This window comes from Manis pentadactyla, chromosome 11 (assembly GCF_030020395.1).
Source record: "Manis pentadactyla isolate mManPen7 chromosome 11, mManPen7.hap1, whole genome shotgun sequence".
NCBI classification, from domain to species: domain Eukaryota; kingdom Metazoa; phylum Chordata; class Mammalia; order Pholidota; family Manidae; genus Manis; species Manis pentadactyla.
In genome coordinates this window covers 42,119,003-42,141,942 of record NC_080029.1, presented here as the reverse complement: position 1 = coordinate 42,141,942, position 22,940 = coordinate 42,119,003, and the positions used below count along the sequence as shown (strand labels likewise).

Genomic DNA, 22,940 nt, shown 5'->3' with positions numbered 1-22,940 from the left:
CAAGAGAAGAAACAAATCTTTCACATTAACTATTGCTTTTTAGAGGAAAAAGAATTGGAGTTGTTTTTCCAGGTGCTGATACGTATATACTTCCTATAGGAGCAGCTTTATTTTTATCTTAAATTCTAAATTTTAAAATAAACATCTGTCAATTCATTTTAAAAAGGAAAGAAATAGTAAATTTAAAAACATTGTAGGATTTATATGTCTAACACATATTTTGGGATGAGACTACAGGTAACATTTTAAATCACCTTTGTAGACATAAAGGGAAAGAAATGTTTAATAGTGACTAATTCTGGAAAGCAGAGACAAAAATTACATACTATACTTAACATCAAATGGCCAGGCACCTTCTTCATCAAGACTTGTAGTATTCGTTTTCAAGCACTAAAGCTATGGTGTTGCAAAATCTGCAGGGTGGGGTTAAGTATGTGAGGAGAATTGAATACAGCAGGACAGTTTAGCAGCTGCTCAAACAAGGAATTAAAGCAAGAGTAGAAGAGCCCAGGGTGGACAGGAAAAATGCTTCAAGAACTCAATAAAACACAGCTGAAATACTGTAACATTTTCATGGACAGCTGGGAAGCAACTGCATTGGTGGAACTCAGAGCTGATTTTAAAGACAAGATCTGGTCAGCTTGAATCTAAGCAAGCTGTTAGGCATTGAGAAACCAGACTCTCTAGGTAGAAACAACTCAGTTTGGTTCGGCAGTCTTTTAAAGGCCCACTAAGTATCTACCATTATGCTAAAACTTTGTAGAATACAGAGGTAAATTAGACAATGTTACTGCCCTCATGGAGCAATACTTAACAGGAACAAGAGACCCACAAGCAAATAATGGTAATACAAGGTGAGGAGGTCACAGATACCTACTGTTCTAGTCACACAGAGGGCAAAAACAATCAGTATCAGTCTTAAGGAATATATTGTCAGTGGAATATGACAGACACATAAACAGATCATTGCAGTGCAATTTGCTAAATGCTGAAATAGATTTGCCGTTGCTAGAATAAAGCATTCACAGTTACCAGGAAGAGTCCTATATTCCACCATTACTGCTGAAAAACAACTCAGAGAATGTGATTCACATATGGGGCTGGGGTATCCTTTAAGTCAATTATTCTGAAATATTTGGGGGCCACAAACCCCTTTAAGACACTGATAGCTATGGCCACCTATTTCCCTGCCAAACTGTACTTGTATGAAAATAATATGCATAACCTATCAGGGTATCCACGGATCTCTGGTCCCCTATCCATGGACTCTGGGTTAAGATCTTTCATGTACTTAAATTAAAGATTATTTAATTTTGTTTCCTTTTAAATGTTTAAATGTGTAGTATCTAAGAAACCAGTCTTTATCTGCGTGCAGAAAAGCCCAAATCCAGGCAATTTAAAGTCGCTCTATTTATTATAGAAGAATACCCTAAATTAGTAAATGTCACCTGCGCCACATGCAGTCACTTATTCTGAATAGAGAGTTTGAGATGCTGTGCTCTTCTGAGGAAACTTTTCCTTCTTTTCTCTGCCTGTCTTATGTTGTTTTATGGAGAAATGCTTTGTTTGTGTTCCTCTCGGTTTGCAAATAACAGAGATATAATAATGGTTTACCAAGTGTTTGAGGATTAGAGTCAGAAACTAAAACTTTGTGATGACATGTATTATCTAAACCTAAAAGGCTTTTAGAAAGCTATGTGTATTTTTTAAAATATACATGAAATGTACAGGCAAAATCTTAGATGACATTAAAAATGCTGTATTATCACTTGTATTACTTAGAATAAATTACTTTTAGCTTTTCTGTTCTTTAGTCTTATAAATCCAACATCAAAGAACAGAAAACATGAAATTTGTTTATGAATTTTAAATATTTTTAAAGCAAAAAAATGTGAATTTCAAATGTCTAAAAAATATATGTCTGAGGAAGTTTCAAATGCATGGTCTGACTCAATGTCATCTCCAACTTGAATGTATGCCAGGTTAAATGACGTACTGAGAACCCATGAAATCAAGGAATAGTCTCCTATTTGAAAAACAAACCTGAAAACAGCTGTTGAAACAATTATGTCATAGAGTAATGACATGACTGTGGAAATTAAAAATATCAAACTTATAAAGCATCAAACTACATTTAATATAAGTAAAAGATTTATGTTTGCTTTAAAGATGATTTATTAAGATATTATATGTTTCCTTAAAAAAGTTAGACTCCATAACTGGATATGAATGTTACTCTTTTTGCCAATTAACAGTAATCAAAGTGATTTTTTTTATGTCCCCAGACTAAAAAGTTCTCTTTTAAAGTTCTAAAACTGACTTTTTAACTGAAGTGAATGAACACTTGAAAAAGTCTTCCCAAAATGCACATTAACAAACACCTTTTAATAGGATGGTACATTTTACTGACATAGCTTGTTGATTAAAGCATCACTACTGAGTTAAAAGAGTATAACTGTTTGGAGGACTTTGGAGCTGTGGAGGTTTTTTCTTAGTGCATTTCATTGAAACGGTCTTATCCCTTTCCTAAAGTAGACACTCGTTTGCAGCCCATCCTCAGGGTCATTGTTTCTTGGTATAGATCCTTTCCAGTTACATAAAAGTAAGAGTTAATCTGTTTTGAGTGCTCTATATGTGCCAGCACTATACAAAACATTTTATATGCATTTTCCCATTCTATCCTTATAAAACCCTCTACAGTAGGTACTTTTATCTTTATTTTATAGATGAGGAAACTAGGGTTTAGGGAAGTTACATAACTTTCCCAAAGTCTCTTATCACTCACTATCCCTCTTCACTCTTACCTATTTTTCTTTACAGCACTTATCGCCTCTTGACATGTTCAGTGTTTATTTCCTTATTTGTTTGTCATTTGCCCTACACCCAACTGGAATATGATGGCATTGAAATTGTTTCCTTCACTGCTGAAATCTCTGGAGTCTAGAACAGTACCTGGCATGTAGTAGGTGGTCAGTTCATATCTCTTGAGTGCATAGATGGATGGATGAGCCCAGCACTGCCCTATTCCAGAATCCATGCTCTTATCTCCCCACCCCACCCCACTCTTCTACAGGCTTTTTACTCATTCCAGCACAGAAGCCTCATGCTGACAGCATGATAGATGAGACCATTCCCAAGTGACTGGACAATAGACTTCATTTGGACCCTAGACTTGACCTATCTCAAAGAGACTTGAGCTTGAAACTTCATCACAGCTCCTCTCCTTAGCTGCCCCTACCATTATATATTACTTCCATGGAATTTCTCTCAACCACCTTTAAAAGGAGTACTTTTTTTTTATTAAGGTACCATTGATATGTAATCCTATGCTCAGGTTACACATGACCAACATTGTGATTACTACATTCCCCCTATTATCAAGTCCCCACCACATACCCCATTACAGTCATGGTCAATCAGCATAGTAAGATGCTACAGAGTCACTACTTATCTTCTCTGTGCTATGCTTCCTTCCCCATGCCACCCCTATATTACATGTGCTAATCGTATTGCCCCTTAATCCCCTCATCCCTCCCTTCCCAGTCCCTTTCCCTTTCATAACTGTTAGACCATTCTTGGGTTCTATAAGTCTGCTGCTGTTTTGTTCCTTCAGTTTTGGCTTTGTTGTTATACTCCACAGATGAATGAAATCATTTGATACTTGCCTTTCTCCACCTGACTTATTTCATTGAGCATAATACCCTCTAGCTCCATCCATGTTGTTGCAAATGGTAGGAATTGTTTTCTTCTTATGGCTGAATAATATTCCATTGTGTATATGTACCACATCTTCTTTATCCATTCATCTACTGATGGACACTTAGGTTGCTTCCATATCTTGGCTATTGTAAATAGTGCTGTGATAAACATAGAGGTGCATATATCTTTTTGAATCTGAGATCCTGTTTTCTTAGGGTAAGTTCTTAGGAGTGGAATTCCTAGGTCAAATGGTATTTCTATATTTAGTTTTCTAAGGAACCTCCATACTGTTTTCCACAATGGTTGAACTAATTTATACTCCCACCAGCAGCGTAATGGGGTTCCTCTTTCTCCACATCCTCACCAGCATTTGTTGTTCCTCGTCTTTTCAAGGTTGGCCATCCTAACTGATCTGAGGTGATATCTCATTGTGGTTTTAATTTGCATTTCCCTGATAATTAGTGATGTGGATCATCTTTTCATGTGCCTGTTGGCCATCTGAATTTCTTCTTTGGAGAAGTGTTTGTTCACATCCTCTGCCCATTTTTTAATCGAGTTATTTGCTCTTTGGTTGTTAAGGTACATGAGCTGTTTCTATATTTTGGATGTCAACCCCTTATCGGATATGTCATTTATGAATATATTCTTCCATACTGTATGATGCCTTTTTGTTCTACTGATGGTGTCCTTTGCTGTACAGAAGCTTTTTAGTTTAATGTAGCCCCACTTGTTCATTTTTGCTTTTGTTTCCCTTGCCTGGGGAGATATGTTCATGAAGAAGTTGCTTATGTTTATATTCAAGAGAGTTATGCATATATTTCCTTCTAAGAGTTTTATGGTTTGATGACCTACATTCAGGTCTTTGATCCATTTTGAGTTTACTTTTGTGTATGGAGTTAGGCAGTAATACAGTTCTATTCTCTTACATGTAGCTGTACAGTTTTGCCAACACCAGCTGTTGAAGAGGGTGTCATTTCCTCATTGTATGTCCATGTCTCCTTTATCATATATTGACCATATATGTGGGTTTATATCTGGGCTCTCTATGCTGTTCTATTGATCTATTTATCTGTTCTTGTGCCAGTACCAAATTGTCTTGATTACTGTGGCTTTATAGTAGAGCTTGAAGTTGGGGAGCATAATACCCTTGCTTTATTCTTCCTTCTCAGGATTACTTTGGCTATTTGGGGTGTTTTGTGGTTCCATGTCATTTTTAGAACTATTTGTTCTAGTTTGTTGAAGAATGCTCTTGGTATTTTGATAGGGATTGCATTGAATCTGTAGATTGCTTTAGACAGGATAGCCATTTTGACAATATTAATTCTTCCTAGCTAAGAGCATGGGATGAATTTCCATTTATTAGTGTGATCTTTAATTTCTTTCAAGAGTGTCTTGTACTTTTCAGGGTATAGGTCTTTCACTTCCTTTATTAGGTTTATTCCTCGGTGTTTTATTCTTTTTGGTGCACTTGTGAATTTAATTATTTTCCTGATTTCTCTTTCTGCTAGTTCATCATTAGTGTATAGGAATGCAACAGATTTCTGTGTATTAATTTTATATCCTGCAACTTTGCTGAATTCAGATATTAGTTCTAATAGTTTTGGAGTAGAATCTTTACGGTTTTTTATGTACAATATCATGTCACCTTCAAACAGTGACAGTTTAGCTTCTTCGTTACTAATCAGGATGCCTTTTATTTCTTTGAGTTGTCTGATTGCCGTGGCTAGGACCTCCAGTACTATGTTGAATAAATGTGGGGAGACTGGGCATCCTTGTCTTTTTCCCAATCTTAGAAGCACTGTTGAGTATGATGTTGGCTGTGGGTTTGTGATATATGGCCGTAATTGTGTTTAGGCACTTACCCTCTATACCCATTTTCTTGAGAGTTTTTATCATGAATGGGTGTTGAATTTTATCAAATGCTTTTTCAGCATCTATGGAGATGATCATGTGATTTTTGTCCTTGAATGTAGTGGATGATGTTGATGGATTTTTTAATGTTGTACCATCCTTGCATCCCTGGGATGAACCCCACTTGGTCATGGTTTATGATCCTCTTGATGTATTTTTGAATTCTGTTTGTTAATATTTTGTTGAGTATTTTTGCATCTATGTTCATCAGGATATTGGTCTGTAGTTTTCTTTTTTGTTGTTGTTGTGTCTTTGCTTGGTTTTGGTATTAGAGTGATGCTGGCTTCATAGAATGAGTTTGGAAGTTATCCCTCCTCTTCTATTTTTTGGAAAACTTTAAGGAGAATGGGTCTTCTCTAAGTGTCTGATAAAATTCAGGGGTGTATCCATCTGGCCCTGGATTTTGTTCTTGGGTAGTTTTTGATTACCAATTCAATTTTGTTGCTGGTAATTGGTCTGTTTAGATTTTCTGTTTCTTCCTTGATCAGCCTTGCCAGGTTGTGTTTCTCTAGAAAGTTGTCCATTTCTTCTAGATTATTCAGTTTGTTAGCATGTAATTTTTCATAGTATTCTCTAATAATTCTTTATATTTCTGTGGTGTCTGCAGTGATTTTTCCTTTCTCATTTCTGAATTTGTTCATGTATGTAGATTCTCTTCTTTCTTGATAATTCTGGCTAGGGGTATATCTATTTTGTTTATTTTCTCAAAGAAACAGCTCTTGGTATCATTAATTCTTTCTCTTGTTTTATTCTTCTCAATTTTATTTATTTCTTCTCTGATCTTTGTTATGTCCCTCTTTCTACTGACTTTGGGCATCATTTGTTCTTCTTTTTCCAGTTTCAGTAATTGTGAATTTAGACTGTTCATTTGGGATTATTCTTCCTTCTTTAAATAGGCCTAGATTACTATATACTTTCCTCTTAGAACTGCCTTCGCTGCGTCCCACAGAAGTTGGGGCGTTGAGTTGTTGTTTTCATTTGTCTCCATATATTGCTTGATCTCTGCTTTAATTTGGTTATTGATCCATTGATTATTTAGAAGCATGTTGTTAAGCCTTCTTGTGTTTGTGAGCCTTTTTGTTTTCTTTGTACAAATTATTTCTAGTTTCATACCTTTGTGGTCTGAGAAGTTGATTGGTACAATTTCAATATTTTTGAATTTGCTGAGGCTCTTTTTGTGGCCTACTATGTGATCTATTCTGGAAAATGTTCCATGTGCACTTGAGAAGAATGTGTATCCTGCTGCTTTTGGGTGGTGTGTTCTATACATGTCTTTTAGGTACATCTTTTCTAATGTGTTATTCAGTGCCTCCGTCTCCTTACTTATTTTTGCCTGGTTGATCTGTCCTTTGGAGTGAGTGGTGTGTTGAAGTCTCCTAAAATGAATGTGTTGCATTCTATTATTCCCTTTAATTCTATTAGTATTTGTTGTACATATTTGGGTGCTCCTATGTTGGGTACAGGGATATTTATAATTGTTATATCTTCTTCTTGAACTGATCCCTTTGTCATTATATAATGTCCTTCTTTGTCTCTTGTTACTTTCTCTGTTTTGAAGTCTGTTTTATCTGATACAAGTATTGCAACTCCTCCTTTTTTCTCCCTATTATTTTCATGAAATATCTTTTCCCATCCCTTCACTTTTTGTCTGTGTATGTCTTTAGGTTTGATATGAGTCTTTTGTAGGCAGCATATAGATGCATCTTTCTTTTTTATCCATTCTATTACTCTGTGTCTTTTGATTAGTGCATTCAGTCCATTTACATTTAGGGTGATTATCGATAGATATGTGTGTATTGCCATTATAGGCTTTGGATTCGTGGTTATCAAAGGTTCAAGGGCAGCTTCTTTACTATCTAGCAGTCTAACTTAACTCCTTTATTGCACTATTATAAACACAATGTGTAGATTCTTTTTTTTCCCCCTTCTTTTTCTTCCTACTCCTCTCTTTTTATGTTAGGTGTCATATTCTGTACTCTTTGTGTATACCTTTACTGTCTTTGTGGGTAGATGATTTAATTTTGCATTTGGTTAGTATTTAATTAATCTGCTTCCTTTGCTGTGGTTTTATTTTCTCTGGTGACAGCTGTTTAGCCTTAGCTGCACTTCCATCTAGAGCAGTCCCTTTAAAATACACTGTAGAGATGGTTTGTGTGAGGTAAACACCCTCAACTTTTGCTTAACTGAGAATTGTTTAATCCCTCCTTCAAATTTAAATTATCATCTTGCTGGGTAGAGTATTCTTGGTTTGACGCCCTTCTGTTTGATTGCATTGAATATGTCAAGCCACTCCTTTCTGTCCTGTAGGGTTTCTGCTGAGAATTCTGATGTTAGCCTGATGGGTTTTCCTTTGTATGTGATCTTTTTTCTCTCTCTGGCTGCTTTTAATAGTCTATCCTTGTCCTTGATCTTTGCCATTTTAATTATTATGTGTCTTGGTGTTGTCTTCCTTGGGTCCCTTGTGGTAGGAGATCTATGGGCTTCCATGGCCTGAGAGACTACTTCCTTCCCCAGATTGGGGAAGTTTTCAGCAATTATTTTCTCAGAGACACATTTTATCCCTTTTTCTCTCTCTTCTTCTTCTGGCACCACTATAATGCAAATATTTTTCTGCTTGGATTTGTCACACAGTTCTCTTAATATTCGTTCCTTTTTTCTCTCTCTGCCTCAGCTTCTTTGTATTCCTCTTCTCTAATTTCTAGTGCATTTACCATCTCCTCTAAGTCATATAATCTGCTTTTAAATCCATCCATTGTTTGTTTCATTTCTGTCATTATATTTTTTACAGTGTCTATCTCCCTCCTGAATTCATTCCTTAGCTCTTGAATATTTTTCTGTAGCTCCATTAGCATCCTTACAACTTTTATTTTGAATTCTTTTTCAGGAAGATTGGTGAGTTCAGTCTCTCCGAGCCCTCTTTCTGGTGTTTGAGGGATTTGGGATTGAACAAGTTTCCTCTGCCTTTTCATAGTCCTGGAATGATGGGAGTAGTCACAGGCGAGCTGCATGAGTGTCAGTGGGGAGGAAAAAGTCCCTTCCTACTTCTCGGTCACAGGGCCTTGCTCCACTGTCTGTGTTGCTTAACCGTGTGCAGGGCACAGCCTCTGGGTTAATCCCCTAAGCTGCCGTGGTTGGGGTGGCCCTTGGGATGGCCTAGGGAGATGGTGGGGGTCACAGGCAAGCCTCATGGGTGTTTGCAAGGAGGGCAAAGACCCTTTGTGCTTCCTGGTCACCATGCACAGGGAGAAGCCTCTGTGTTAATCTGTGTAGTTGCTGTAGGCAGGGCTGCCCTCCAGCTGGTCTGCAGCAATGGCGGGGACAGTGGGTTTGTGTGCAGGTACTGGTGGGAAGGGAAGAGTAGTAGATTGTGGTGAGGGACCTCGGGGCTGCCTTGCCAACCAGGGGATTGGAGCGCCTGAAGCTCCTGAAAATTCCTAACCTACAGGGCTGAGTGTGCCTGGATGATTTGTCCATCTGTTCCTTTTCCTAAACCCTTGCCCCTTTAGCAGCCTTCTGACTGTTGAGAAGTCTTTCAAAGCACCTGCTTTTCTTTTGTCCCAGGGTAGCCGGTTGTGGGAACCTGTTTGCAGTCTTACTCTCTGACTTTGGGTTTCAACTCCTCTAATATCCAGAGCATGATGCAATGTGGATCTGTGCTCCCAGGGTAAATTTGTAGGGCTAGGTATTTAGCAATCCTTTCCTTCCTCTCCTTCCCCACCCTGATTCTCTTCCTCCCACTGGTGAGATGTGGTGGGGGAAGTGCTCAGGTCCCACCAGGTTGCAGCTTTTTTACTTTACCCTTTTTCGTGAGATGTTCACTTCTCCCAGAGGTAGACTGGCTGATGTACTCAATTCTGGTCACTCTTTTAGGAATAGTTGTATTTGCTGTATTTTCAAAATATATGTGGTTTTGGGAGGAGATTTCTGCCTCACTTCTCATGCCACCATCTTTTTACTTCCCCTCAAAAGGAATACCTTTTAAAGAAGGTATTTGGATAAAGAAGATATTTGGTATAATGCAAAAAGCAATGAGTTGTCTCAGCTCCACCAATATGAATTAGATGAATTACACTAGACTTCCTTTTTTGAAAACCTTGCTTACCTTGTGTGTGACTCTTCCCTCTTGGGTCTCTTCCTACTTATCTCTCTGACACTTGCCTTTTGTTTTCTTTATTTTTTTCTTAATTCACCCATCTTTGTCTTTCCCTGGATTTTTGTCATCATTTCTGTCTGTTTTCTCTCTAGGTGATCACTGTTCTCATTGCTCTAATTATTATATCTATGTAGATGACTGCTAGTCTCTATCTCTAAAACTGCCTTGCAATTTTGACACCTTTGATTCCAGTTACTTGCTGGAAAAGTCCATTCACAAATCTTGCAGGCATTCAACTTCACCAAGTGTATAACTGATTCTGGTATTTCCCTACCTCTAAAATAGTCTCAAGCTTTTATATGGTCTTATTACTGCCTATTCAATGAACTTTACGTCTCAGAGACCTACTCAATTCTTTGTAAGTACTGAGTCTCACCCCAAAATATCTTGAATCTGTTTCCATTGCCAAGGATCATCAGTTCTTACATGGACTGTTTCTACAGATCCATCTCTTCTCTCCATATTTTCCATGCAGCTGTTAAATTTTTCTTTTCTAAAATATGTTTGATCACAATACTCCTCTGTTCAAATATTTTGCAACTCACCATTCTTTACAGAATTTGACCCTGATCTTTTTTCAGGGCCTTCTCTCACTATTCCTTCTATCCAATCAATACTTTGAATATCAGAATACTCAGAGCCTTAACAAACTATCTTGACTTTATTTTGTTGTTCTCATCACCTTCTTGATCTTTTAAGTCCCAGCTCAACTGCTACTTCCATTTAAACTATTGCTCTACATGTCTATCCCCAGCACAAGATTATGAGCTTCTTGAGGATGAGAGCTTTCTTTTACAACTGTGTGTACCCTCGCAGCACCAGTGTAGCTACATTCACATGCTGGATTTATATAGATATTTAGTTAGTGAGCATATGCTTTTGAAAAAACCCACTTTGACATCTCTGTGCCTCAGAATTGTCCATCTTCCAAAACTACTGATAGGATGAGATAAGATGATTGGGGAAAAGATCTTTGCAAAATTTTGAATTTCTATATAAATATAATGTAGTAACTGCAATAAATAGTGTAACTTTATAACAGTTGAGTTTAGTATGTGCCTTAAGACATGTAAACTTTGTTAAGGTTTAAAAAAAAGTTACAGCTTTTGTTAACTCATTGAGCAATTTAATCAGTAATTTAATACACATAGTAGAAAATGAAGGTACATGTAAAATTGTTTGGTGAAATTAGATAACAGGGAAAAGAATAATATTGACATTAGTGTAGTTTTTAACATACATTACTCAAGGAATGGAATTGCTCTTAATAATTGGGGAAAGCTAATGCTGAATTAATTTTGTGGGTTGAAAATTAATTTTGCTCTTGGCCTTAGCTATACCTTGTGTTAGTTTTTAGTTTATTGATGAAGTAAGCTCTGATCTTAGATACTACTTTTGGTTATTTTATGTACTCTGCATCACAGCTTTGTAAAATGTCAGAATATTTAAATAATGCTATGTCCTATAAAGATTTCTTAAAAAGTGGTTCTATTGTTTTTCATAATTGTAATTCTTATCATATCCTGACATAGCTAAATTTCAAAAATCTTTTCCTATTTAAAATATTTATTCTATATATATTGATATAATAATTGCTTTCTTCTTAAAGCATTCTTATTTCTTCTTAATACTGTGGTATTAGTTAGTGATGTTTCATTTCCATAATGATACCAAATCTTACTTCTATCCCCTCTGTCATAAAAAAGAAGATATTGATAAAAGTAGCAAAAAAGAATGGCATAATATTCAAAGTACTTTCTTAGACTGCCTAATATGAAATAAATTTGCCTTTGCAAGTATTCTGATCATCTTAGACAGCTGTGATTGAATCATCTTTGAAATCACCAGAATTGTCTGCTTTTATTGTTGTCCCTATAAAAACTTAATTGAGAATTCCACTTCGTTACTGTAGAAACTACTTGAAAAACATAAAGAAGTTTTAGAGTACTGTGACTCTTGACTCAGAGATGTCTTTAAGATTGTTTAAGATAATTTGTTTTTAAGATACTTAATATTCATATGTATATTTGGTAAATCCATGAAAATTGAAATGAAGATTGTTGTGGTCTTAACTAATACCAAGGTGGCATTCTTTATCTTTTTAGGCTATGTACTTTAAACTTAAAAGAAGTGAATTAGGGTATAAACACATAAATATGCGTATGTGGTCAACTCTGCATATTTTAACATATTAATGAATTCTTCATCACAAACTACCTCTCCTGTGCCACCAGCCAGCTTCTATATTGCCTCCTGCTTCTCTCAATCCATGGAGTGGAATTTTTTCCCCATATTTGGTTAAATGTAAAGATAACAAAGAAAGGTCTGTTTTACAGAGAAAAATACTTTCCAAGGTCAAATGTCGATGATACTTGAATGACCACTTGACTATTTTCTCCTTTGACATTGCTTCCCTTCTATCAGTTTTGTTAACTAACAGCACAGCACTCTTAGGTACTCAGTAAATGAGCATTAATGACATGATCCTGAGTTAAGGATCCATTTTTTAGGAGTAGGAGGAAGAGTGAAGTGCCTCAGCAACCTTTGACTTCAGATGGTTTTTACATGGTTCATATCTTACTACTTTAAAAAGAATTATATTCTTTCTATAACTTAACAGCAAACCCTTATTTTAGGGCTATTCCAGTGTGTTTTCTATTGGATTTTAGCTATTTGCTTGATGGTAATAGTAATGATAGTAGGATCATTTAGTGGTAATGGTAACTCTTAGTTTTTGAAAACTTACTAAGTGCTAAGCTCTATTGTTGAGCTCTTTACCAATTTTATTTTTTACTTGCTGCACTGTGCAAGGTGTAGGTACTATTAACCCATTTAACACATGAGGACTGAAATTCTGAGTGGTAAATAACTTGCCGAAAGCCACACAGTCATTAAGAGGGTAAGTCTGGGTTTCAGAAACTAGGCTCTTACTCCTACTCAATCTTAGCTGGCCTTTATAATTTGTACCCACCTTCTGGCACTCATTACTGTCTTATCCCTTTTGGGCTGCCATAACAAAATACTCTAGGCTAGATGGCTTATAAATGACAGACATCTATTTCTCACAGTTCTGAATACTGGGAGTCTAAAATCAAGGCCCATCTTCCTGGTTCATAGCCACTGCCTTCCCACTGTGTGTTCACAAAGTAGAAGAGGCCAGCAAGCTCCCTGGGACCCCTTTTATAAATCTATTCATGAGGGCTCCACCTTCATGACCTATGCACCTCTCAAAGGCCCCACCTCCTAATGCCATCACATCAGGCATTAGGATTTCAGCATACGAATTTTAGGGACACATAACATTCAGTTCATAACATGTCCTTTTTTTCATTAGGGTATCATTGATATACAATCTTACGAAGGTTTCAAATGAGCAATATTGTGTTTACTACATTCACTCATATTATCAAGTGCCCCCCACACAAATCCCATTGCAATCACTGTCCATCAGCATAGTAAGATGCTACAGAATCACTACTTGTCTTCTCTGTGCTATACTGCCTTCCCTGTGAACCCGCTACATTATGTGTGCTAATCATAATGCCCCTTAATCCCCTTCTCCCTCCTTCATGACCCACCCTTTCCCTACCCCTCCCTTTTGGTAACTGCTAGTCCCTTCGTGGAGTCTGAGAGTCTGCTGTTGTTTTGTTCCTTCAGTTTTTCTTTTTTATTATACTCCAAAAATGAGTGAAATCATTTGGTACTTGTCTTTCTCCACCTGGCTTATTTCACTGAACATAATACACTCTTGCTCCATCCATGTTGTTGCAAATGGTAGGATTTGTTTTCTTCTTATAGCTGAATAATATACCATTGTGTATATGTACCACCTCTTCTTTATCCAGTCATCTACTGATGGACAATTAGGTTGCTTCCATATCTTGGTTATTGTAAGTAGTGCTGTACCATATAGATAAACATAGGGGTGCATATGTCTTTTTGAATCTGAGATCTGGTTTTCTTTGGATAGATTCCTAGGAATGGAATTTCTGGGTCAAATGGTATTTCTATTTTTAGTTTTTTGAGGAACCTCCATTTTGCTTTCCACAATGGTTGAACTTATTTACATTCCACCAACAGTGTAGGAGGGTTCCCCTTTCTCTGCATCCTCACCAGGATTTGTTGTTCCTTGTCTTTGGGATGCTGGCCGTCCTAACTAGTGTGAGGTGATATCTCATTGTGGATTTAATTTGCATTTCCCTGATAATTAGTGATGTGGGTATCTTTTCATGTGCCTGTTGGCCATCTGAATTCCTTCTGTGGAGAAGTGTCTGTTCATATCCTTCACCCATTTTTTAAATGGGTTGTTTTCTTTTTGGTTGTTGAGGTGTGTGAGTTCTTTCTATATTTTGGATATCGACCCCTTATTGGATATGTCATTTATGAATATATTCTCCCATACTGTAGGATGCCTTTTTGTTCTACTGATGAGATCCTTTGCTGTACAGTAGCTTTTTAGTTTGATGTAGTCCCATTTGTTCATTTTTGCTTTTGTTTCCCTTGCCCAAGCAGATCTGTTGAGGAAAAAGTTGCTCATGTTTATATTCAAGAGAGTTTTGCCTATATTTTCTTCTAAGAGTTTATGGTTTCATGACTTACATTCAGTTCTTTGATCCATTTCAACTTTACTTTTGTGTATGGAGTTAGACAATAATCCAGTTTCATTTTCTTACATGTAGCTGTCCAGTTTTGCCAACACCAGCTGGTGAAGAGGCTGTCATTTCCCCATTGTATGTCCATGGCTCCTTTATTGTATATTATTTGGCCTTATATGTGTGGGTTTATATCGGGGCTCTGTATTCTGTTCCATTGATCTATGGGTCTGTTCTTGTGCCAGTGCCAAATTGTCTTGATTACTGTGGCTTTATAGTAGAGCTTGAAGTTGGGGTGTGTAATTCCCACAGTTTTATTCTTCCTTCTTAGGATTGCTTTGGCTATTCGTGGTCTTTTGTGGTTCCATATGAATTGTAGAAATATTTGTTCTAGTTCATTGAAGAATGCCATTGGTAATTTGATAGGGATTGCATTGAATTTGTAGATCGCTTTTAGGGAGGATAGCCATTTTCACAATATTAATTCTTCCTATCCATGAGCATGGGATATATTTCCATTTGTTAATGTCCCCTTTAATTTCTCTTATGAGTGTCTTATAGTTTTCAGAGCAAAGGTCTTTTACTTCCTTGGTTAGGTTTATTCCTAGGTATTTTATTCTTTTTGATGCAATTGTAAATGGAGTTGTTTTCCTGATTTTTCTTTCTCCTAGTTCATTGTTGGTATATAGTATAGCATATAGATTTCTGTGTATTAATTTTGTATCCTGAAACTTTGCTGAATTCATTTATTAGTTCTAGCAATTTTGGGGTGGGTTCTTTAGGGATTTTTATGTACAATATCATGTCATCTGCAAACAGTGACAGTTTAACTTCTTCCTTATCAGTCTGGATGCCTTTTATTTCTTTCTGTTGTCTGAATGCCATGGCTAGGACATCTAGTACTATGTTGAATAAAAGTGGGGAGGGTGGGCATCCTTGTCTTGTTCCTGATCTTAGAGGAAAAGCTTTGAGCTTTTCACTGTTAAGAATGATATTGGCTGTGGGTTTGTCATATATGGCCTTTATTATACTGAGGTATTTGCCCTCTATACCCATTTTGCTGAGAGTTTTTATCATGAATGGATGTTGAATTTTGTCAAATGCTTTTAGAGCATCTATGGAGATGATCATGTGATTTGTGTCCTTTTTGTTGAATTGGTATATGATGTTGATGGATTTTCGAATGTTGTACCATCCTTGCATTCCTGGAAAAAATCCCACTTAATCATGATGCATGATCTTTTTTATGTGTTTTTTAATGCAGTTTGCTAATATTTTGTTGAATATTTTTGAATCTATATTCATCAGGGATATTGGTCTGTAATTTTTTTGTCTGTGTGGTGCCTTTGCCGGTTTTGGTATTAGAGTGATGCTGGCCTCATAGAATGAGTTTGGAAGTATTTCCTCCTCTTCTACTTTTTGGAAAATTTTAAGGAGGATGAGTATTAGGTCTTCACTAAATGTTTGATAAAATTCAGTGGTGAAGCCATCTGGTCCATGTTTTGTTCTTAGGTAGTTTTTTGATGAACAATTCAATTTCATTGCTGGCAATTGGTCTGTTCAGATTTTCTGTTTCTTCCTGGGTCAGCCTTGGAAGGTTGTATTTTTCTAGAAAGTTGTCTATTTCTTCTAGGTTATCCAATTTGTTAGCATATAATTTTTCATAGTTTTCTCCTATAAATCTTTGTATTTCTGTGGTGTCTGTAGTGATTTTTCCTTTCTCAATTCTGATTCTGTTTATCTGTGTACACTCTCTTTTTTTCTGGATAAGTCTGTCTAGAAGGGTTATCTATTTTGTTTTTTTTTCTCAAATAATCAGCTCCTGCTTTCATAGATTCTTTCTTTTATTCTTCTTGATTTTGTTTATTTCTGCTCTGATCTTTATTATGTCCCTCCTTTTACTGACTATGGGTGTCATTTGTTCTTCTTTTTCTTGTTTCGTTAATTGTGTTTAGACTGTTCGTATGAGATTGTTCTTTTTTCCTGAGGTAAGGCTGTATTGCAATATTTTTCCCTCTTAGCATGGCCTTTGCTGCGTCCCACAGATTTTGCAGTAGTGAGTTATTGTTGTCATTTGTTTCCATATATTGCTTGATCTATGTTTTTATTTGGTCATTGAGGGACTGATTATTTAGGAGCTTCATGTGTTTGTGGGCTTTTGTGTTTTCTTTGCATAATTTATTTCTCATTTCATACCTTTGTGGTCTGAGAAGCTGGTTGGTACCATTTCAATCCCTTTGAAGTTACTGAGGCTCTTTTTGTGGCCAGTATATAATCTCTTCTTGAAAATGTTCCATATATACTTGAGAAGAATGTGTATCCTGCTGCTTTTGGGTGGAGTGTTTTGTAGGTGTGTGTTCAGTCCATCTGTTCTAATGTGTTTTTCAGTGCCTCTTTTTCCTTACTTATTTTCTGTCTGGTTGACCTGTTGTTTTTAGTGAGTAAAGTGTTTAATTCTTCTAAAATGAATTTAACTCTGTTAGTATTTGTTTCACATATGTAGGTGCTCCTATGTTGGGTGCATAGATATTTATAATGGTTATATCCTCTTGCTGGATCAACTCTTTTATCATTACATAATGTCATTTTTTGTCTCTGTTACTTTTTTTGTTTTGAAGTCTATTTTGTCTGATACAAGTACTGCAACTCCTACTTCTCCCTATTATTTGCGTGAAATATCTTTTTCCATCCCTTCAGCTTTGGTCTGTGTATGTCTTTGGGTATGAAGTGAGTCTCTTGTAGGCAGCATATAGATGGGTCTTGTTTTTTCATCCATTCTGTAACTGTGTGTATTTTGACTGGTGTATTCAGACCATTTACATTTAAAGTGATTATAGAAAGATATGTGCTTATTGCCATTGCACGGTTTAGGTTTGTGGTTACCAAAGGTTCAAGGGCAGCTTCTTTACTATCTAATAGTCTAACTTGCTTATTATGCTGTTTCAAATACAATCTAATGGGGTTTTTTTCTCCCTTCTTTTTCTTTCTCCTGCACTATTTATATGTTAGGTGTCATATTCTGTACTCTTTGTGTATCCCTTAACTGACTTTGTGGGTAGTTGATTTAATTTTGTATTTGTTTAGTAATTAATTGGTCTACTTCCTTTACTGTGGTGGTATTTTCTCTGTTGACAACTGTTTAGCCTTAGGAGCCCTTTCCTCTATAGCAGTCCCTCCCACACTGTAGAGACTGTTTTTGGGAGGGAAATTCCCTCAACTTTTGCTTAGATGAAAATTGTTTAATCCCTGCTTCTAATTTAAATGGTAGTCTTGCTGGATAGAGTATTCCTGGTTTGAGGCCCTTCTGTTTCATTGCATGAAATATATCATGCCACTCCCTTTTGGCCTGTAAGGTCTCTGCTAAAGAAGTCTGATGATAGCGTGATAGGCTTCCCCTTAAACATGATCATTTTTTCTCTCTCTGGCTGCTTTTAATAGTCTGTCCTTATCCTTGATCTTTGCCATTTTAATTATTATATGTCTTGGTGTTGTCTTCCTGGTTCCCTTGTGTTTGGGGATCTGTGCACTTCCATGGCCTGAGAAACTATTTCCTTTCCCAGATTGGGGAAGTTTCCAGCAATTATATCCTCAAAGAGACTTTCTATCCCTTTTTCTCTCTCTTCTTCTTCTGGCACCCTTGTAATGTCAATATTGTTCTGTTTGGATTGGCCACACAGTTCTCTCATTATTCTTTCATTCCTAGAGATCCTTTTTTCTCTCTGTGCCTCAGCTTCTTTGTATACCTCTTCTCTGACTTCTATTTCATTTGCTGTTTCCTCTACTTCATCTAATCTGCTTTTAAATCCTTCTCTTGTATGTTTCATTTCAGATACCGTATTTTTCAAAGTGTCTCTCTCTTTCTTGAAGGTGTGCCTGAGATCTTGAATATTTTTCTTTAGGTCCATTAGTATGTTTGTGATTTTTATTTTGAAATCTTTATCAGGAAGATTGGTGATTTCAGTTTCCCTTAGCCCTCTTTCTGTTGTTTGTGGGATCCTTGTTCATACAAAATTCTCATGCCATTTCATATTTCTAATGATTACTATGGAATAATAACTTTGTCTAGGCAGCACCCTCTTTTGCCCAGAAGCTCTACTCTCTAGAGCTCCCCAGTACGCAGAGCAATGCTGGTGATCACAGGCACATGCCACTGGTGCCTGCTGGGAGGAAAGAGCTCTTACTTGCTCTCCAGCTTCAGTGCCTTCCTCCAGTCCCAGGGCCATTGGGCCAAGCATGCAGGGAGGAGCCTCTGTGTTATGCCCCTGTAGCTTCCATAAGCTAGCCCTCCCTCCTTCTGGCCTGTCTCAATGGTAGGGGCTGCAGGTGAGCGGACAGGTTCCATCTGGGAGCGGCAGGCTGCAGTATCGCAGTTGGGTCCTTGGGACTATATTGCCAGCCATGGGGAGTGCTTGAAACTCCTTAAAGTTCCCAACTTGCTGGGCTTAGTGTGCTAGGATGATTTTGTTCACCTGTCTCCTTTCTCCTGAGAAGCAAGCTCTGTGTAATCCTTGCCCCATTAGCACTGCTCCCACTGTTGGGAAGTCTTTCAAAGTGCCCACCTTTTCTTTGTCTCAGAGTGGCCAGTTGTGGGTACCTGTTCTCCATAAGTGGCTGGAATCTCAGTCTCTCCGAGTATTCCATCCGTCTTTACTTTCCAACCCCACTAGTCTCCAGAGCACCATGTAATGTGAGTTTGTGCTCCCAGAGCAGATCTCCAGGAGTTGGTGTTTAGCAGTCCTGGTTTTTTACTCCATCCCCACTCTGTTTCTCTTCCTTCGCCTGTGAGCTGGGGTGGGAGGGAGGGCTTGGGTCCCGCAGCATTGGGCTTTGCTAGTTTATCCTTTTCTGTGAGGTCTTCTCTTTTCCCCAGATGTAGGCAGTCTGTTAGTCTTCTTTCAGGTTGCTCTTTCAGGATTAGTTATATTTGCTGTACTTTTGTGTTATATGTTCTTTTGGGTGCCTCACTTCTCATGCCACCATCTTTTTCTGGAAGGCCATAACATATCTTCTTAAATGTCTATAAATATCTAGGAAGGGGAAAGGAGGAAGGGTGTATTTTATCTAACAAGTTCTGAGCACATTGAGAAAAGCAGTTACCTCATATGCAATTCTTGTTTTGATCCCCTGGATTATTTAGGAAATGGAAAAGCACATAAATACTTAGGATATGCTTGCTTACCTGATTGAGTTTCTCCATTCTTACAGGTGATAAAGCAGTACCACTCTTCACTTCTCAGATGTCCCCTGCCAAGATGTCTGTGATGCTGCCCTCAGTGAATCTAGAGGACTGCTTGCAGTCTCTGAACATCAGCACCATCCAGGGGGACACTGACTCCTCAGAAGAAGATACCTTCTGAAAGGGAAGTGAGAGCCAGCGCAGTGTTTGTGCCATTGGTTTTGAGGTCATTTTTCTCTGGCATGAAACCATCTCTCAGATTATCCTGGTCTTTGAGCATACTCTGAAAAATGATTTCTAACTTTGTACTAATGTGAAAGGCATAATTTGGGTGTTTAGGTACTTCTTTTAAATAAAATAATTTAAAAAGAAGTTATGAGTCTGGCTGTGAATTATTTCTTAGAATCCTGAGGCATCATGGAATAGTGGAAAGTCTATGACTTTGACACCTAAGTATTGATTATACAGATGTAATTATTTGTACATAATCATGAAATTATGTTGTCAAGGTTATTCCTCCCAAATTTTTTATAACGACAAGTAGTTTGAAGTAATCCAATGCCTATCAATAAGGGACTGACTAAAAAAGTAAGTTTTTCTGTATAATGGAATACTATGCTGTACAAAAAGAAATTGTAAATATTTGTGTGTTGAGAGGGGCGGAAGATGGCGGCGTGAGTAGAGCAGCAGAAATCTCCTCCCAAAACAACATATATCTATGAAAATATAACAAAGACAACCCTTCCTAGAATAAAGACCAGAGGACACAGGACAATATCCAGACCACATCCACACCTGAGAGAACCCAGCGCCTCGCGAAGGGGGTAAGATACAAGCCCCGGCCCCGCGGGAGCCGAGCGCCCCTCCCCCCAGCTCCTGGCGGGAGAAGAATAGGCAGAGCGGGAGTGAGACGGAGCCCAGGGCTGCCGAACACCCAGCCCCCGACATCTGGGCCAGAGTGCAGGGCCCTCGATACTAGGAAAACAGGGCAGCAAGAACAGTGAGTGGGCACTGGAGGCCGGGCGCCGGAGGACATAAGAAAAGCGCGCGACCATTTTTTTTTTTTTTTTTGCTGTTTTGTTTTGCCGAGCGCTTTTTGGAAGTCTTAAAGGGATAGGGACCCCAATACTAGGGAAACAGGGCAGCAAGACCGGTGAGCAGAGGCCTGAGGCTGGCACCAGAGAATAAAGAAAAACGAGCGACCACCTTTTTTTTTAATTAAAAAAATTTTTTTTTTTTTTTTTTTTGGTTGTCACTGTTTTGTTCTGGCGGGTGCTTTTTGGAACTCTTAAAGGGGCAGGGCGGGTCACTTAATCCAGAGGTAGGGAATCCGGGGATCTCTGGGCACGCTAACCCCTGGGCTGCAGGGAGCAGGGGGGCCCCTTGCAGAGGTAGGTAGCCTCCCAGCCGCTCCTGCTCCAACGCGACTCCACCATTTTGGAGTAGCTGCCCGAGCCAGGCCACGCCCACAGCAACAGCGGAGATTAACTCCATAGCAGCCGGGCAGGAAGCAGAAACCCTGTCTGCGCGCAGCTGCGCAGCACAAGCCACTAGAGGTCACTGTTCTCCCAGGAGAGGAGGGCCACAAACCAACAAGAAAGGAAGTCCTTCCAGCCGTCACTCGTCCCAGTTCTGCAGACTATTCCTATCACCATGAAAAGGCAAAGCTACAGGCAGACAAAGATCACAGAGACAACACCAGAGAAGGAGACAGACCTAACCAGTCTCCCTGAAAAAGAATTCAAAATAAGAATCATAAACATGCTGACAGAGATGCAGAGAAATACGCAAGAGAAATGGGATGAAGTCCGGAGGGAGATCACAGATGCCAGAAAGGAGATCGCAGAAATGAAACAAACTCTGGAAGGGTTTATAAGCAGAATGGATAGAATGCAAGAGGCCATTGATGGACTTGAAATCAGAGAACAGGAACGCATAGAAGCTGACATAGAGAGAGACAAAAGGATCTCCAGGAATGAAACAATATTAAGAGAACTGTGTGACCAATCCAAAAGGAACAATATCCGTATTATAGGGGTCCCAGAAGAAGAAGAGAGAGGAAAAGAGATGGAAAGTATCTTAGAAGAAATAATTGCTGAAAACTTCCCCAAACTGGGGGAGGAAATAATCGAACAGACCACGGAAATACACAGAACCCCCAACAGAAAGGATCCAAGAAGGACAACACCAAGACACATAATAATTAAAATGGCAAAGATCAAGGACAAGGAAAGAGTGTTAAAGACAGCTAGAGAGAAAAAGGTCACCTATAAAGGGAAACCCATCAGGCTAACGTCAGATTTCTCAACAGAAACCCTACAGGCCAGAAGAGAATGGCATGATATATTTAATACAATGAAACAGAAGGGCCTTGAACCAAGGATACTGTATCCAGCACGACTATCATTCAAATATGATGGTGGGATTAAACAATTCCCAGACAAACAAAAGCTGAGGGAATTTGCTTTCCACAAACCACCTCTACAGAACATCTTACAGGGACTGCTCTAGATGGGAGCACTCCTAGAAAGAGCACAGCACAAAACACCCAACATATGAAGAATCGAGGAGGAGGAACAAGAAGGGAGAGAAGAAAAGAACCTACAAACAGTGTATATAACAGCTCAATAAGTGAGCTAAGTTAGGCAGTAAGATACTAAAGAGGCTAACCTTGAACCTTTGGTAACCACGAACTTAAAGCCTGCAATGGCAATAAGTACATATCTTTCAATAGTCACCCTAAATGTTAATGGGTTGAATGCACCAATCAAAAGACACAGAGTAACAGAATGGATAAAAAAGCAAGACCCATCTATGTGCTGCTTACAAGAAACTCACCTCAAACCCAAAGACATGTACAGACTAAAAGTCAAGGGATGGAAAAACATATTTCAAGCAAACAACAGTGAGAAGAAAGCAGGGGTTGCAGTACTAATATCAGACAAAATAGACTTCAAAACAAAGAAAGTAACAAGAGATAGAGAAGGACACTACATAATGATAAAGGGCTCAGTGAAACAAGAGGATATAACCATTCTAAATATATATGCACCCAACACAGGAGCACCAGCATATGTGAAACAAATACTAACAGAACTAAAGGGGGATATAGACTGCAATGCATTCATTCTAGGAGACTTCAACACACCACTCACCCCAAAGGATAGATCCACTGGGCAGAAAATAAGTAAGGACACGGAAGCACTGAACAACACAGTAGAGCAGATGGACCTCATAGACATCTATAGAACTCTACATCCAAAAGCAGCGGGATATACATTCTTCTCAAGTGCACATGGAGCATTCTCCAGAATAGACCACATACTAGGCCACAAAAAGAGCCTCAGAAAATTCCAAAAGATTGAAATCCTACCAACCAACTTTTCAGACCACAAAGGCATAAAACTAG

At 38.1% G+C, this 22,940-nt stretch overlaps 1 protein-coding gene across 4 annotated transcripts in view; it reads left to right on the top strand.

Annotated features, from left to right (window-relative positions):
* Positions 1–19,903, top strand: part of KIAA0586 (KIAA0586 ortholog) — a 170,482-nt gene extending 150,579 nt beyond the window's left edge. For all 4 annotated transcript variants that reach the window (XM_057488412.1, XM_057488411.1, XM_057488410.1 and 1 more), the window contains one exon: positions 19,561–19,903. In XM_057488412.1, the coding sequence (XP_057344395.1) occupies positions 19,561–19,712 (152 nt within the window). In that variant the 3' untranslated portion in view covers positions 19,713–19,903. The remainder of the gene's footprint in view (positions 1–19,560) is intronic.
* The last annotated feature ends 3,037 nt before the right edge of the window (positions 19,904–22,940 follow it).